The 17,637-nt window shown below is 32.8% G+C and overlaps 1 protein-coding gene across 1 annotated transcript; it reads left to right on the top strand.

Moving 5' to 3' along the window:
* The first annotated feature begins 12,801 nt into the window (after positions 1-12,801).
* Positions 12,802-14,923, top strand: LOC126714291 (40S ribosomal protein S15a-5). The gene is made up of 3 exons (XM_050414382.1): positions 12,802-13,018; positions 14,223-14,383; positions 14,569-14,923. Exons 1-3 carry the CDS (start codon positions 12,889-12,891, stop codon positions 14,665-14,667), a joined length of 390 nt encoding a protein of 129 aa, XP_050270339.1. The 5' UTR covers positions 12,802-12,888; the 3' UTR covers positions 14,668-14,923.
* The last annotated feature ends 2,714 nt before the right edge of the window (positions 14,924-17,637 follow it).

Below are 17,637 nucleotides of genomic sequence, written 5' to 3'. Positions count from 1 at the left end.
GAATAATAAGACAATGGAAACTATAGTTTGTCTTAATTTACTATTATGTTCCATGTGGATTGGGTTGGACCACGGGTTGGACATTTAAAAAAAAAAAAAAATTGAGCATTAGAACAACAGATTTATAAGATTACCAACACAAAAAACAACATATTTATAATATTATTTATGTTGGTAATCAAACTTGAGTATAGCATCAAACCAACACAAACTATTTTATTAGTACATTAAACCATATAATATATACTTATAAATATTAAATATATATGGGTTGGAATGGGTTAGGTAGATTTGTGAATTTGTTAGGTGGATTGATGGATATGCACAGCCCTAATGGTAATTAAGTAGCTATCCCTCCGTGCCAAACACACACGGTGGAAAACATAAGGGTATGTTTGGTAACTATATTTTGTTTCCAAAAATAATTTTATATTTTTGAAACTAAAAAGCTTGTTTGGCAATCCAAAATGGACAAAAAAAAAAAAAAAACTATTCTTAAAACTCAATTTGTAAAGGAAACTGAAAACATGCAAAAGACTGTTTTCAATTTCTAATTTTCAAATATCAATGAAAATACGCATTTAATTTAATGAATCTATCTCATTTAATGAGTTAGCATTAGAGTTCAAATCCTAGTAGCAACATAATTTAGTATTTTCTATTTTTTTTTTCTTCAAAAAACTATCATTTTAATTTCAAATAACCAAACATGTTTTTGATTTCAAAAATATAAGAAAATTATTTTTTCTTTATATTCCCAAAAACAAGTCTTTGAAAATAGAAAACAAAAATTGTTACTAAATTGTTAAGTTTTTAGACCCCTTAACACAATATGTTTAACCTAATATTAAGCCAAGTTGATTAACAAGTTTGTTATTCAAGTCTAGGTTAAACAAGTATTAGCAAAACAAATATAATGTAGAAAGTAAAAAACACAAAAATCTGATGACCCAGGAAAACCAAACCGGTAAAAAACCTAGAGAATCTAGCTATCCTCAAGGTAAAAACAAATCCACTATGAAATAATTGAAGTTTTACAAAAGGACTTAGACCACTAACATCCTAATGCTACATCGAGTAGAAAACTTACTACCACAACCACGTGACAGTTCCAAGTCCACCGACTACTTCTTTCCTTGAATCTGCACCAAACACAAGTTTTCCTACTTGTGACTTTGAGACTCCACTCATAGGTTTTGTACTTTGAAGGATCTTTGTGCAGCAATTGAATCACCACCAAAACTTGATTTCAAGTCTAGACTTTGGTAGAGCTTTCCTTATGTTTTAAGGTAAACACCTCTCAAATCTCACACAAGAGAAAACACAAAACTATTCAAAGACTTCTAAAACGTGACTAGGGTTTTTCCTTTTATACTAGGAGTGAAACACTTAACCCTACATGTCATATGAGCTTTGGCTGCATTTTGAAATTTCTGCAGAATTTTCTGATCTGCGATTCTCGATCAATCGTCTTACTTTCGATTGATTGAGCTTTGCAATTTTGCATTGTAAATTTCTGCTCGATTCAAACTATAACAAATAAACTTTGAGCAAGCCTAAACCTACACTCATTTTTTTTATCATGATTCGCCAACAAATATATTTAGTTCCTAAAGTCTTAAAACCTAACATAAACATAACTTAAATATTTTATATCCTCTCATTTTTCCATCCTCCCAATAGGGATGGCAATGGGGCGGGGCGGGGCCGATGGATGGGATTTTCATCCCCGCCCCGCCCTGCCCTGCATGACGGGGAAAACTTTCTCACCCCATCCTCGCCCCTTGGGGCCTCGTGAAGCCCCGCCACACCCCGTAAAACTCTACTTTTTGTTAATTTGCCCTAAAATTAGTACAATTTTTTTAATGAAACCTATTTCATTAATAAAAATATACTTGAAATTACAACTAAATTTATCCCATCAAATCAAATCAATTTTTAGAAAAAAATGGAATAGTATATCCAAGCGTTTAACAAAAAAAAACTCATAGTATAACGCATAACAAAATAAAGGCAGAGAACCACATTTGGTAGAATAAAATAAGCTAATATTAATATGTTATTTAAATAGTAGGTGTGGGGCCAGAGAACTTGTGACCCCGGCCCACTTTGCTTTAAGGCCCAAGGCCCGAGTCGAGGAGGGATATAGCCGAGGACATACAGTGAAAGTCCAAATGGCCTAGAGATATAGCCGAGGATGATTCTATTCTCGGCATCCCAACGCGCTCCTGAAAAAAAGGGCAAGTACGGTATAGGAACAGTTTAAGGAAAAACTGAACACCTCCACATTGATGGAGAAAGGACCCCTGGACAATATGGCGACAAAGGACAAAGGAAAGGCTGCCATTACTACAATTAAATACTCTGCGCCAGACAGAGCAATGCTTTTCAGCTTTTACAACCACCCCCAACCACTTTGGATATGAGCTGATGGAACAAGTATCAGCCCTGGAAAGCTGAACCTACATGTGGACGTTGGAGGGAGGGTAAAGGCTAATATAAAAAGAAAAGCAAGCAATCCAGAAAAGGGGCTGGAGAAAAAGGCCAAGAACCAGAGCCTCCCAGGCCATGCTGAGGAGAAAGACTTCTTGAGCAAACATGGTTCACCTCTGTATAAGTACCATGATTAACCACTGTCCGGTGACCAAGGCCTAGCCTTTCAGCCCACGCTCTACAAATTATATTGTTTAGGCCCTTAACGTACGAACCCAATATCATTTTGGGGTCGTTACAAATTGAGTCCTTATAGTAAGGTTTTAGGATATGAAAAATTTACAATTATAACCCTTAACAACTCGGGCGAGGCGAGGCGGGGGCAGGGTGTGTTTAAAAAGTCTAAATCCATCCCCGCCCTGCCCCGTGGTGTGGGGCTAAAATCTTACCCCATCCCCGCCCCATCACCTTTGCGGGGTGGGGAAAACCCACACAGGGTGAAGCGGGGGAGGGGGGGTTAAGTAGGGCAGGGAAAAATTGCCATCCCTACTTCCCAACCATCAAAGCTTAAAGGTGGGTTTAGCACAAGAAAATTGGAAATGTGATTGCTAGTTTAGTTTAGTTTAGTTTTTTTTTTCTCTCTCTCTTTTTCTCTGGTCATTTCATAAGATAGAGGAGGACATCGAGGCTTACATGAAGCCTTGCTTGGTATTTCAGCAAGGGAAAACAGAAAGGAAAAAGGAAGCAAAATTACTGCAACCTCTACTGATTCCAGAACAATCTCGAAAAAGTGTATCTATGGATTTCATTAAGGGTCTTTCCTAAAGTCCAAGGACACAAATCAATTATGGTGGTGGTTGATAAGTTCTCCAAGTGCACAGTCTTCATCCCAGCATCGCATCATGCCCTGCAGAGGAGGCAACCCAACTTTTCTACAAGCACGTGGTGAAGCACTAGGGGCTACCATAAGGGTCTATTTGGTTGAGAGGATAAAAAAGTAGGAAAATAAAAAATGAGGAGGGATTGGAAAAGTGGGTGGATAGACAAAATTTAGTTTTCCCTGCTTATGTTTGGTTAAGGGAGTGGAAAAGTGAAGAGATGAAAAATTCTTTTGTTTGGTTGAGTAGAAAAGTGAGATGATAGAAAATGTAGTTTATATAAATTTACTCCCATTCTCTTAGTACATAACAAAAACAAAATTATTAATAGTTTCTAATTTTTTTTTAATTACTACAAACTTACAAACTAATACGACTAATAAAACATCTAGCAAAAAAAAAAAACTAAAAATAATATTAAAAAAAGTTGCGTTTGATATGAAAAGAAAGAAAGAAAGAAAGAAAGAAAGATAAAGAGAGCCAACCAGTATAGTGAAAAGGCAAAACAAGAAGAAAGGAAAGAAGAAAGAAGCAGTAGCACTAAGGCAGTAAATAAAAGAAGCAATATTAATAAATAAAGGGGAAGGTAAATGGGTATTTCACACCAAGCCCACTCCTTCCCTCACTTTTCTCTCTAGTTTTCTCCCCCAATTTAGGAAGAAAACTTTTTCCTCTTATATGGTGGTCCCACTCCCCCACCCCCCTTTTCTCCTCCCCTAACCAAACACCATCTTCTCCCCTTTTTTCTCTTCTATCATTCTACCCCAAACAAGCATACCATAAGACATAAACAGTGACAAAGACACTTGATTTGTGGGCAGGTTTTGGATGATGTTCAACTTGATGGGGTTTGAGTTGAAGTTCTCCACAGCAAACCATCTGCGGATGGACAATCAGATATTTTATTTCCTTTATTGGAAAGTTTTAAAGCGATATTTAGACATAGTTTATAATGGACGTTAACAAGTTATTATTGCATATCACAAAATTTACTAGCACAAATTTTTATTTTTATTTTTTAAAATTGAACACAATATTTAAGATTAATAATAGAACACAACATTTTATTTGATATTTTTCAATTAATTTTGTTTAAGAAATATAAAAATTTTGTAGTTTTGCTTTTTGGAGATGAATATTAAGTGAAATTTATTATTTTTCTTTAACCTGCTACGTAAATTTCACTATAGTAATGATTTTGTTAACTAAATATTTATTGAAATTTTTAGATAAATTGTTTTGAAAATTAGGTATATTACATATCAGTATCATATTATATACTATATAATAAAAGTTGGGTTTAGAAGCCGTGATTGCACCAAGTGGCTTCATCAAATTGCATACATTTTTTTATATTTTTAAAAAAATAAATATAATTTTTTTTTTTGTTCTTATCTTCTTCTCTATAATTTTTAAGTTGATAAAAATATTAATTTAATTGCAATCCAAACTCTTCATCTAATCTTTTTTTATTTAAATTATATTATCAAGTGTAAAAAAAACAACAACATAATACATGTAAAAATAAAAAATTTGCAACAATCTTCATATAATCCTTTATTTTTATTTAAATTATATTACTACGTGTAAAAAAAAAAAAAATTGTACACGAATAAAATAAAAAATAAAAAAGCAACGTATTCAATTACATATTTAACGTATTCAATTTATATGACATTTTTTTTTTGTTTGTTTTTTTTTTTTTTATAGATAATCACTTCTAATTTTTTCTATTCAATCTATATGACAATTTTTGTGTGTGTGGATAAACATGCATCCTAAGTTAATTCTTCCTCTCTTATAATTCCTAAAATGATTAGAAATCTAATTTCCTCACAATTGAAAATTCTCTCTCTCTCTCTCTCTCTCTCTCTCTCTCTCTCTCTCTCTCTCTCTCTCTCTCTCTCTCTCTCTCTCTCTCTCTATATATATATATATATATATATTGTTTTCCCATGTATTCTTATATATTCTTAGGCACAACTTCTTCTTATTCTTCTTCTTTTCTCTCCCCATTATCAATAATTCTCGCTCTCTTACAATTTTTATGTTGTTTAGAAATCTAACTCTCTTTTGTTTTTTGTTTTTTTTTTTCCTTATACTTAGGCAATTTGATATTTTTGAAATCCATAGTAGAAGTTTTTATCAAACCTACCATCCAAACTATTACAGGTATGTATTTCTCTACTTTGTTTTTGTGTTGGTTTTTTTTTAAAGTTTTGTTTATGAGTCATGAAATCTATTATATAAACCTCTATAAATATATATGTGTGGGGCCAGAGAACTTGTGACCCCGGCCCACTTTGCTTTAGGGCCCAAGACCCGAGCCGAGGAGGGATATAGCCGAGGACATACAGTGAAAGTCCAAATGGCCTAAAGATATAGCCGAGGATGATTCTGTCCTCGGCATCCCAACGCGCTCCTGAAAGAAAGGGCAAGTACGGTATAGGAACAGTTTAAGGAAAAGCTGAACACCTCCACATTGATAGAGAAAGGACCCCTGGACAATATGGCGACAAAGGACAAAGGAAAGGCTGCCATTACTGCAATTAAATACTCTGCGCTAGACAGAGTAATGCTTTTTAGCTTTTACAACTACCCCCAACCACTTTGGGTATGGGCTGATGGGACAAGTATCAGCCCTGGAAAGCTGAACCTACACGTGGATGTTGGAGGAAGGGTAAAGGTTAATATAAAAAGAGAAGCAAGCAATCCAGAAAAGGGGCTAGGGAAAAAGGCCAAGAACCAGAGCCTCCCAGGCCATGCCGAGGAGAAAGACTTCTTGATCAAACATGGTTCACCTCTATATGAGTACCATGATTAACTACTATTCGGTGACCAAGGCCTAGCCTTTCAGACCACGCTTTACAAATTATATTGTTTGGGCCCTTAACGTACGAACCCAATATCATTTTGGGGTCGTTACAAATTGAGTCCTTACAATACGCTTTATCTATTAATTATTTAAGAATTATCAAATTTTGTATTCTCTCCTACAACAAGGGTTCCATTTGTATTTGTGTTATGTTTTTATGTGCATTATTAGATTAAATTAATTTTCTCGAGTAGTAAAATTTTTATTAATAAAAAGGAGAATAATTGAGCAAAATCATGATGTTTTAAAGATTTAGATTTCAACTTCACACCTTAACAAATTAGACTAACATTATATTTTTGTTCATATCAACTTCTCATTAAATATGGTTAGACATGATTTTTATCAATCATTAAATTTTCTATTATTATGATTTTTTAGATAAATATATTATTTTATTTTATCTTCATCAATCGTGCTTAGAAACTTTAAAAGGTTCAAGTTTTACGAATTCATTTTTTATTTCCCTTGAATTAAGAGAGTTTGAGTTTAAGTTTAGTATTGATTTTACTTTTTAATGACACTCTTATGAAGATAGTTTGCTTGAGATTAAACTCTATTAGCTAAAATTTTAACAGTATAAAATTCCAGTAAGTTTACAACTTTTAAACTATTGCTACATTAATTTTTGGATAGATACAAATGCTTAATTGTTGATATCAACTTTTTTTCCTCTTCATCTTTAGTATTTATTTTACTTTTTAATGACACTCTAATGAAGAGTTTGTTTGTCAATTATAATTTTTTTGAGTAAACAGTAATACTTATTAGAACACAAAAAAAAATAGTAATATTAGTGTTTTTAATCGGGTTTATAATACATTGCATAACCAGAGTACAACTACAACCAATGTAGGATTAACAGTAATATTGTAGTTGTAGACTGGGGTTATAAACAGCGGACGCTTGACACACACAATCAATGTGGGATTAACATCCCTATTTTTTTTTTAGTAAACAGTAATACTTATTAGAACACACACGAAAATAGTAATATTTGTCAATTTGGTTACAAAGCACGTGAAGATCTCATATAAAATCATCTAAAGCAACTTTACTCCACACATAAGGTTAACACTTATTCTTTCATTGTTTACATTATGCATTGAGAACGTCAAAATAATGCTCATAAGCCTCAAATGCCATGTTTTATCTCCTCAAAATGCCCATTCCTTTTCAATTTTGTTTCCTTTCAAAATTAAAGTATTTTGGTAATATGTTATACTACTAAATGCATAAAGATAATTAATTTTCATTAATAATTAATATAGTGACAATAGATAGTTAATGTAAATCAAACTCTTTTACCAATAATTTACTATGAATAACAATCTATTTTCTAAACTATAAGAAATTAAAAATTCTACTAGCAAAAGTTTCAAGTATATAATTTAAAATAAATTTAATATTTATTTTGATTGTGTAAGGGCTGAATTTGGATTGGACCCAGTGTAGGATTGGGTTTTAGCCCAACAAGCCCAAACAATGAATTTATAGAGCGTGGGTGAAAGAACTAGTTCTACTCCAAAAGATGGACAATAAAAGTTGCTGAATTAAGATTGTTGAACACAAGTAAATAAGAAAATCTGTCCTCAGCACAACCCGATGAGCTTATATTATAATATCTTGTTGAAGAACACAGTTACAAGGGTTCGCACTATTTTTTATCAGAATTTCTTGATTTTTTCCGATCCCTTCCTTTAAGCCACCTTCCCATGCTATATACTACAATCTTGGTATCATCCCTACCATACACGTGCAGGTTGGATTCTAAGAACTCCTTTTTGTCCCATCCAACACCTCTTAGAATCATTAACTAGTAGCTGTAAGGCTGCTCAATCACTGTTTAGGTATCACCTCCACATTAATGCGGCCAAAGAGTTGGTTGAGAGGCATTTAATGTGAAGGTAGCAGCTTTTGAAGATATTTGTTGTCACCCTTTACTCATCCCTTATCCAATGCCCAACTCTTAGTTGTGATGCAACCTTGAAGGATACCTGGGATGATAAGACATCCTTACCGATCTCGGATCCCCGTTTCTGAGATGAATTATCTCCTCGGACGTGTTTTGGACCATCACATACAATCTTTATTTATTCTTCTTATACCGTTCCCATTATAACCTTATTTAACCATCCTCGAATTGGTTGATATCCTCGGATTGGACCATAGGCCCAATTCATATAGTTTTAATATTACCTTCTAGACAGTTGGCTCCTACAGATTGTATATCATTATTTTATGTTTTAATGTAAAATTTATATATTACACACCGTGCTCATAAAAAAGTGACTCAAATGCATGTATTAATTAAATATCATAACATTAATGTGTTTTATAATGTGACTAACTAATTATTAATAAATTTTGAATATTTTAATTTATTTACATGTATCTCTTTAAGTAAACAGTGCAACGCACGGACCTTTAACTAATATAATATATAAAGTACATTATATTCATGCAAAACATTTTTTTTTTTATAGATGAATTCACCATTTTAGTGATTATTCAATACACGAAATTACTACTAATGTGAATTTTTTTCCCAAAAAGTAAGTAGGACCTTACTATTTATAATTCAATAGTATATTCAAATTCAATCGATATGCTAAGCAAAGGAGTATAAGTGTTAACCAAGTGAGAGTGTCATCCTTTGTGGTGCCTATCTCATGTGGGAGTTCAAGTGTATTGCCTGTGCTTAGAAGAAAAAAACTACAAAATTATTATAGCAGTATAAATTAGTCATATTTTTTGATAAAAAAATTACTCATATTTATTATCTATATATATATATATATATATATAAAACCGAAACTTTTGAAACTTCCACAATTTTCCACGTCATCATTTAAATTTTTTTTTTTATAAGTTTTTATTTTTTTTTCCCCACCAAATACAAAACCTATTCTAAAACCCAATAAACGCAAATATATATATATTTGAAAACCCACCTTCCCCAAAACCCAACACTGAAAATCAATCATGCCAAGAAGCCATCCCCGCACTGTCAGGTCTGAGATAGAAAGAAGGCATCACCGAACAAACCACTGTCCTAGCCGTGGTAGAGGGTATGTCTATTCTCTTCTCTATTCTCTATTCTCTACTTTTTCCTTTTGCTGATTGGTTTCTCACAATTCTAAAAAACCACAAACTAAGCAAAGAAGCCATGAGTCGTGGAGTATTGTTGTAGATTCAAGATTGGTCATAAAGATTGGGCATTTAGGGTCGTTTATGAGAAACCCAAATAGATTTTTTGAGGGTTTTTTTTTTTTTTTTTTTTTTTTCTCTAGAAGTTTAGTGCTCCACATCTCCAAGCCTTTCTACAACGCCACCCTTAGATGCCCTGTTTTTTATTTCTAAGTTTTTTTGATATTTTTATTTATGATTTCTACAATTGGGTGGATTAGGATTGGTTAAACCTAAAACTCACTTTCCTTTCTCCAAAATCAAAACGCAAAACTCAGATTTTGAGAGTGAAAGTCATTGGGTAAAGAGAGATCGAGAGAGCCACCACCCACTGTCAAGCATGCATTTCGCCACCATCAGACTGCTGCTGGTAATTGTTTTTTGTTTTAGAAATTTGGACATTATGATTTAGGTTTTGGGTTTTTCTTGAGATTTGTTTTTATTTAGCTGTTCATGGTCTGCTGGTAATTGTTTTTTGTTTTAAAAATTTGGACATTATGATTAAGGTTTTGGGTTTTTCTTGAGATTTGTTTTTATTTAGCCGTTCATGGTCTGCTGGTAATTGTTTTTTGTTTTAAAAATTTGGACATTATGATTAAGGTTTTGGGTTTTTCTTGAGATTTTTTTTTATTTAGCCGTTCATGGGCTGCTGGTAATTGTTTTTTGTTTTGAAAATTTGGACATTATGATTTAGGTTTTGGGTTTTTCTTGCCATTCATGGTCTCCTGGTAATTGTTTTTTGTTTTAAAAATTTGGACATTATGATTTAGGTTTTGGTTTTTTCTTGAGATTTGTTTTTATTTAGCCGTTCATGGTCTGCTGGTAATTGTTTTTTGTTTTAAAAATTTGGACATTATGATTAAGGTTTTGGGTTTTTCTTGAGATTTGTTTTTATTTAGCCGTTCATGGTCTGCTGGTAATTGTTTTTTGTTTTAAAAATTTGGACATTATGATTAAGGTTTTGGGTTTTTCTTGCCATTCATGGTCTGTTGGTAATTGTTTTTTGTTTTAAAAATTTGGACATTATGATTTAGGTTTTGGTTTTTTCTTGAGATTTGTTTTTATTTAGCGATTCATGGTCTGCTGGTAATTGTTTTTTGTTTTAAAAATTTGGACATTATGACTTAGGTTTTGGGTTTTTCTTGAGATTTGTTTTTATTTAGCCGTTCATGGTTGGTAGTGTTGGAGAATTGGAATTATTAGGATGAGAGGAAAGGAGGATGGTATAACCCCAAAAATTAAAATTTCTTTTTCTGGGTATTGCTGTATATTGCTATATGACTAAAATATTTGAGTTTTTGTGGGATTTTTTTTTTTTTTTTTTTTTTTTTTTTTAAGGTTGGGGTTGGTTACTATAGTTGTTTGAGATTCCTAACAAGGGTTTGATAGAATGCCTGGGAGAGCTATACTCTCAGATGTTTGTTCTCTATTAGTGTTGGCAATCATAGTTTTAAATACATGCATTTTTTGTTCACTGAATCTTTTAACCTCATAATCAATCTTTTAATGCATGAATTGTACTTCTTTTAACCTCATAACCTCATAAACTGAAGTATAATTCTCTTAATTAAAACTTTCAAAGAATTTATTGCTTATGCAGTTTTATGTTTTGAGAAATTTGCTGATGGAATCTTTTGATTTTCCTGTAGATTGTTATGCAGAATGTTGTGGCCCTTGTGGGAAGCAATCCCTTTTCTTGTCTGCACTTTTTTTTTTGTCCCCCAACCTCCCTTCTTTTAAAGAAAGATAAAGATTACATCTTTTTTAGGTTGTCTTTAGTTTTCTTATTTGTATTTCTTTATTCAGATTTCTAATTCTAATTTCTATTATGCCTTATGTGAATGATCTGATTTATTAGAAAAGAAGAGCATTTTGTGCATATTGTTGGATTATATATTTGGGTTGTGCATTTTTTTTTTCCTTAGGAACTAATATTGTTGCATAGTTGCTGAATGTGTGGAACATTGAGGTGCTCTTACTGACATCAGGTTTTAATAATCTTAAGGATTGCTTTTATCTGGACATAATATACGTTTAGTTTTTTGTTTTTGTTTTGCTTGGTATTAAAGGAAAAATGATTTGGCTAGGAATGAGATCCTTCTACTAAAATGTAGATTTGAGGGAGAATGTGGTGTGTTATCGCACTTTCTCAAATACTATAACTCTTCTGTTCTCAAAGCCCCTAACTTGGGTAGAGCAGCTGTTTTCTAGGAACTATTTTAAGGCAAAGCAAAAGGGTTTGACATGGAGAAGGCTTTATTGGCAAAGTCTATTCGTGATTTTGAAAAAACAATATCTATGGTATCTAAGCACAAGAGATGTGGTTGGAAATGTGAGCAAGCAAAGATGTTTTATAAAACTCTATGTTTTATGTTGAATAAATATATGATGTACTCTTCTATATAATGTAGATTTGTTGTATTATGTTCTTTCTCTACTCTTTTTGAGTCATAGCAAAAAAATTTGACATTGGTAACTATATTCTATTTATTTATTATGAAAATAAGATTGCAATCATTATTGCAATTTGTTTATTTGTTTATTCACAGTATATATGTAACTATGAAAATAACTTCATTGCCAATGGACCTATGGTAGTGGTATTAATCTTTTTGGCATGTATGTATTTTTATGGAGATGATATACAAGATTTCTTTATCCCTTATTTGTCTTTATAATTTTTTATTGGGCACAAGCATGTACTAGGTTTGACAATATTTAATATTTGAATTAGTGAAGATTTTATGTTATGCTTGGGTCTTCTCCATTTAGTTGTATTATTTGATTAGTGAGTCTTGAGACATTTTGATTTAGTGCAGCAAATGATAATTGCAATATTGTTTTTTTCTTTTTGAAGAATCTCGTGCATCGCACGAGTTGGCGACTAGTTAAAGTTAATATTCAAGATCATATATCTTTATTTTATGAGAAATACAATATTTATAATATTTTTACAATACTTTCATAGCAAATTATAAATGTCAAATTGTTATTGATTATAATTTGAATCCACAGTTTAAATTGCTTTTTTGCCCACCTATAATAATTTATCACTTAAGATTTGTTGTAAAAGTGTTGTGAAAATTTTATAGACATAACATTTTTATTTATTTTTTATTTTCATATTGTTAATAATAAAGATAAAATTAATTAAAACAAAACAAAAGTAAATTAAAATTATTAAATTGATATATTTGATAAATTAAGCAAAAAAGAGCGTGACTTCGGTCCAGCGTCGCTGGGACTGCTGTGATTATGACACGTGCCCAAACACTGGGCAGAAGCCATGCCATCAAAAAAAAAAAAAAAAAAAAAACCATAACATTTTCCTCTCTGAGACAGTTTGTCAGTCGAAAATGTCCATGCCATTTATTCGAATATCCAAAATGCCACTCAAAATCAAAAACCCCCAAACCTCGCAGAACTCACTGTGTGACTCTGTCCGACTTAGGGGTTTTAGGCTTTCAGGGTAGAGAGAGAGAGAGAGAGAGAGAGAGAGAGAGAGAGAGAGAGATGGGGAGGAGGATATTGAACGATGCGTTGAGATCGATAGTGAATGCGGAGAAGAGAGGAAAAGCAACTGTGGAGTTGAAGCCTATCTCCAATGTTATTTCTTCCTTTCTCAAGATCATGAAAGATCGAGGTAAATCTGTACTATTCCTCTCTTTGCCGATATGGGTTTTCTTTATAGTTCTACTTTTTCCATTGCTTCCATAAAATTTTCCCATTTATACTTTCGGAGTCCCTTATTATTTGAATTCGTGGTGGGTTTGTATAAATTAAGGATCTTTGCAACTTCAATGGTTTAGTTTTTATTTATAATATTTGTGTTTGGTTTTTGGTACTGAAGTGGTAAAAGGTCGGTGGGTACTTCAAATTATGATGTCATAATGTTGGAGCTACCAGAAATGGTGGACACTGAGTTATTAGAGTGTTTGGAATTGGAAAAGGATGGTGGATTGTCCATTTTATTCCTACCCATAAAATTTTTAATGGGGTTTGTTTTAGAAATCTGGTACTATAAATAGAGTGGTGGAGGATTGCATCATGGTTCTGTTTCATTTCATGTGAATTTTAGAGCATTTTAGATTCTCTTTTCAATGTTAATATAGTTTGAAGTCCAGTGCTGTAACACTCAATTCAAGGTTTGTTATTTTGTGTGTTTTTGTTGACTTCTATATGTTTCTATTCTGAACTAATTATGGTCTAAGTTTGTTTGATTTTTGGTAATGCTTGATCTGGTGAATTTTGAACCCATTGTCATATCCTCCACCTATTGTGGGAGGAGGAAGTACTATTTGATTTAGGGCTCGTATACTTATTATTTTTATTTTTATAAGTAGCTCATATACTGTGTCCAAGCCAAAATTCTACTTGTTTTATTATTATTTTTCAAGTACTGGTGCCTTTAGTCTTATTCTTTGTCCAATATCCCTAAAAGACGGGAGGTTGAAACAGTTGCCATAAAGTAAGAGGGAGATAATTTAGTTTAGAACCCTTGGGAGGTCCCTATTATAATTAGAAACCCGAAGTTACTAAAAATAGTAAATAAACATAAATGGGAGACGAGGAGGTGCCTGTATTTTACTTGATTAATTGGATAGCTGCTTATGTTTCATTGGGGTCAGAAGTATGATTTCATTTAATTTTCCTCACAGCAGCTCTAGCTGCTTATGAAAGGTTAGTCTTAGGCATTTTCAGATAGTTCCTTTGCTTCTATATGAATCCATGCTTATGTAGGGGCAGTTTAGGAAGTTTTTTAAGCCACCTTCTCTAGACCAGCAAAGCTTTGCTACCCATGGATTGGAGCAGATACTATACATGTGCATTTCCTCCTTCCATTTTAGGGTACATCAAGGATTATCAGGTCTATGATCCGCATAGAGTGGGGAGGATAACAGTTGAACTACAAGGCAGGGTTAAAGATTGCAAGGCTCTCACTTACAGGCAGGATATCAAGGCAAGAGATATTGAAAATTACAGATTGCGTATGCTACCAACACATCAGGTTTGTCACATTTTGATTTTCAACATTCTGTCATGGATGCTCATTTTCCCTTTTTATATTGGAAAAGGCTTGGGGGAAGAATGGGCTCCATGTTTGTGTTAATGAAATCTCACTTGTTTATGAAAGAATGAAATTCCTCTTCTTCTGACTTATCTTATTACTTGTCTCTCCCTCTCTCTGTGCAGTGGGGTTATGTTGTAATCACAACTCCAGATGGTGTTTTGGATCACGAAGAGGCAATTAAAAAGAATGTGGGTGGTCAGGTTTTGGGTTATTTTCTTTAGACTTCCAACTTGCCTTTTTCGACATGCTTGGAGGGAAAGGGGCATAGAGTTGCCCATATGATCACATTTTGCCTTTGTTAGCAAGCATTTGTTATGTTGTCTACTTTTCTTCTTCAGTCAGTTGTAATTTTGTCTCTGTTGATGAATGAGATGATGGACATGACTTTGTTTCCTTTCTCTTCATAAATTGATTGTTTGTTCAGTATTGAAACATGATGGTACAAATTCAAACTAGATCTACCTGAGAATTTGGTCATATTGTTACTTAAAAAGTATCTTAATTTGACATGGATGCCAACCATTACATGACCAGACCTTCATATGTCCTAAATCTGTTATCCATTTTAATCTATGGTTGCACTTCTATAGTCAACTTCCTGAATCTGTTATTGATTACATGACCAGATCTTCATATGTCTTAACAATTGCCATTTCATCCGTTTGCATCTTCAGCCATGTTGTGGCATTATACCACCAGTCACTGCTATAGGTGCAGGGGTGCATAGAAGGAACCTACCCATGTTTTCAGTTTGTTGTTGATGGATACAGGCATGAGGTATAGATATGTGCTTGCTTGTGGCATATACGTCTCTTTGATGGACTAATCCTTTGTATAGTTTGGGTTGGAGCTGAGATTGCTTGGGCTACTGTGACTACAGATGTGATGGTTGAATTGAAACTGTGGCCGTGCATTATGCCCTTTTATTAATACCCCCTTGCTCTCTTCTAATGGTTATGGTCGAGCATTATGCCTTATAAGTTTCCCCCCCTTGCGAGTAGAACTAAAAAGTCGAAGTTGTGTTAAATATTTTCCCAAGACTGAAATTGGGAAAATTGGAGAATTGGATTTGGGCCCAAAAAAAATCTACCTTCAAATGGTAAGTTGAAAAAGAAATGTTATCTTCTGCTTCTTTGCTCATTTGTAAATTGATTGTGGTGTGCCTTTGTGTGAGGATCTCATCTTCTCCCTCTTGTGTGAGTTTTTTTTTTTTTAAAAAGATTAAAAGCTGGACTCATATTTGACGTCTTATTTTATTTGGATGTCAATAAAATTGTAACGTATAATTCTTAATAGTATTACATTACCTAATAATTTTTTATTGGATAAGTATTTTCCAAAATCTTACCATTAGATTATATGTTATTTTGTTTTTAACAGGCACTTCAAATTTTATATTGATTAGATATTATTTATTATTTGATCCATATTTTCATTTTTGTTTATAATTTTAAAATAAATTGAAATTTAAATATTTTATAAATGAATAATTATTAATGTCTAATCATCTTGGTATTTTTCAAATATAGAGGGTAGAGAGAGACGATATGATTCAGGATTATCAAAAATGAATTCAATATAAAGTTATTAACTATTGTAATATTGAGGAAATTTACACTAGGATTGAGTTTGGATTTAAGAATTCAAAATTAAGGGAATTAAAAAACAATAGCTAGTATAAAGTGCTTGTTTTAAATTTAATAACACATAATGATATGAGTTTTGAAGATTTTGCCTAAACAAAAAGAATTGTGATATCATAAATCTAAAATGACAACTAGCACCTAGTCATTCACATATATATATATAATTACTAGAGGTGTCCATGAGTCGGGTCAGGTTGGTTTTCGACCCAGCCCGAACTCGACCCGTGCGGCATCAGGTGGAAAGAAGAGTGACCTGAAACCGACCACCGACGCCAATCAATCGAGTCGGTTTTGGGTTTGAGTGGAGATCAGGTATGTTCGGTCGATTTCGAGTTGTTGCCGGAGTTGCAAAATCATCGCCGGAAAATGTAAAAACTCACCAAATCTGCATCAAAATCGTCGAAATTTGCACCAAAATCTCTGAAATCTGCTGAGGATGGCCGGATTTGGCTAAATCTCACCAAATATGGTTGAGAACTCGTTGGATCTCCTCGGATTTGAGCTGATTTTGCCAGATTTGCATATAACCTCCGTTAGGTCGGGTAGCTTAAGTTTTGGAGAAGAAAACCCACCACTTGACCCGCCAGCGTCGGGCCTTGGGCGCGGAAACCCGAAACCAATCGACGGGAGCATCAGTTCGGGCTAAAATCGGGTGGAGATTGGGCGGGTTGGTCGGTCCGGCGGGTCGCGGTCGAGTCTGGACACCCCTAATAATTACAATGAGGGATTTGAGCCCGGGATATCTTTGTTATAAATACTAGAAGGTACTAAGTAGTTGAGGTACAAGTCTTTTAGCTAACACCAAGTCATATTAAATCCACTTGTTTAATAAGACTTAATTCATCCATAAATTCCTTAAGAAGAAAACAAAAATTGTCACATTAAACCATTTTCAAGTCTTTTATCCTATATTCGAACAAAACTAATGTGTAATTTACACCAAACACCCTCTCTATCTCTCTTTATATGTGTGTGTGACGAATAAAAGATAAATTGGAAGACTAATTAAATAACTATGAAATTATGTTATTTTTACTTTTTATAAATAAAAATGATTTATTTTGAAAATGTCCACACTATGTGCTAATAGTTTATGACATGACAGGAAGACACAAACGCATATAAATATATAAATATTGGTGGTTAACCCTTATAATGCACGGAAAGATAATACATATTTAATTACTAAGCATCAATAAGTAAAAGGTCAAATTAAAGTGTTTATAGTAAAATAATTTATCAAATTATTTAAGAGATGGGTTCAAGTTACACATTTTTTAAATCATTGGATTTATGTAGATCTAACGGTCAAAAAAGACACTTATTAATGCTAATATTCTGAGTAGGATCTCATTAATTATCCCTTATTTATTGCATTCCATACATATCTCTAAACTTAAAAAAAACATAAAAAAGTATACATCTTTCTATAATTTTTTTTTCCACCGTTTCTCCAAAAAAAAAAAAAAGTCCAAAATAATATATATATATATATATTTATATATATTTGAAATACCAAAATAATAAGTATGCTAATAGTCCATT

The sequence above is a fragment of the Quercus robur genome, chromosome 2 (genome assembly GCF_932294415.1).
Source record: "Quercus robur chromosome 2, dhQueRobu3.1, whole genome shotgun sequence".
Classification (NCBI taxonomy): Eukaryota; Viridiplantae; Streptophyta; class Magnoliopsida; order Fagales; family Fagaceae; genus Quercus; species Quercus robur.
Note: the sequence above shows the minus strand (reverse complement) of the source record. Positions and strands in the feature narration are given on the sequence as shown.

Bases quoted from the DNA above. Each gene is read 5' to 3' on its own strand.
- LOC126714291 (XM_050414382.1), top strand. From the start codon at position 12,889: ATGGGGAGGAGGATATTGAACGATGCGTTGAGATCGATAGTGAATGCG. The intron at 13,019-14,222 runs GTAAATCTGTAC...CTTCCATTTTAG, and splicing joins CAAGATCATGAAAGATCGAG to GGTACATCAAGGATTATCAG. The intron at 14,384-14,568 runs GTTTGTCACATT...CTCTCTGTGCAG, and splicing joins GTATGCTACCAACACATCAG to TGGGGTTATGTTGTAATCAC.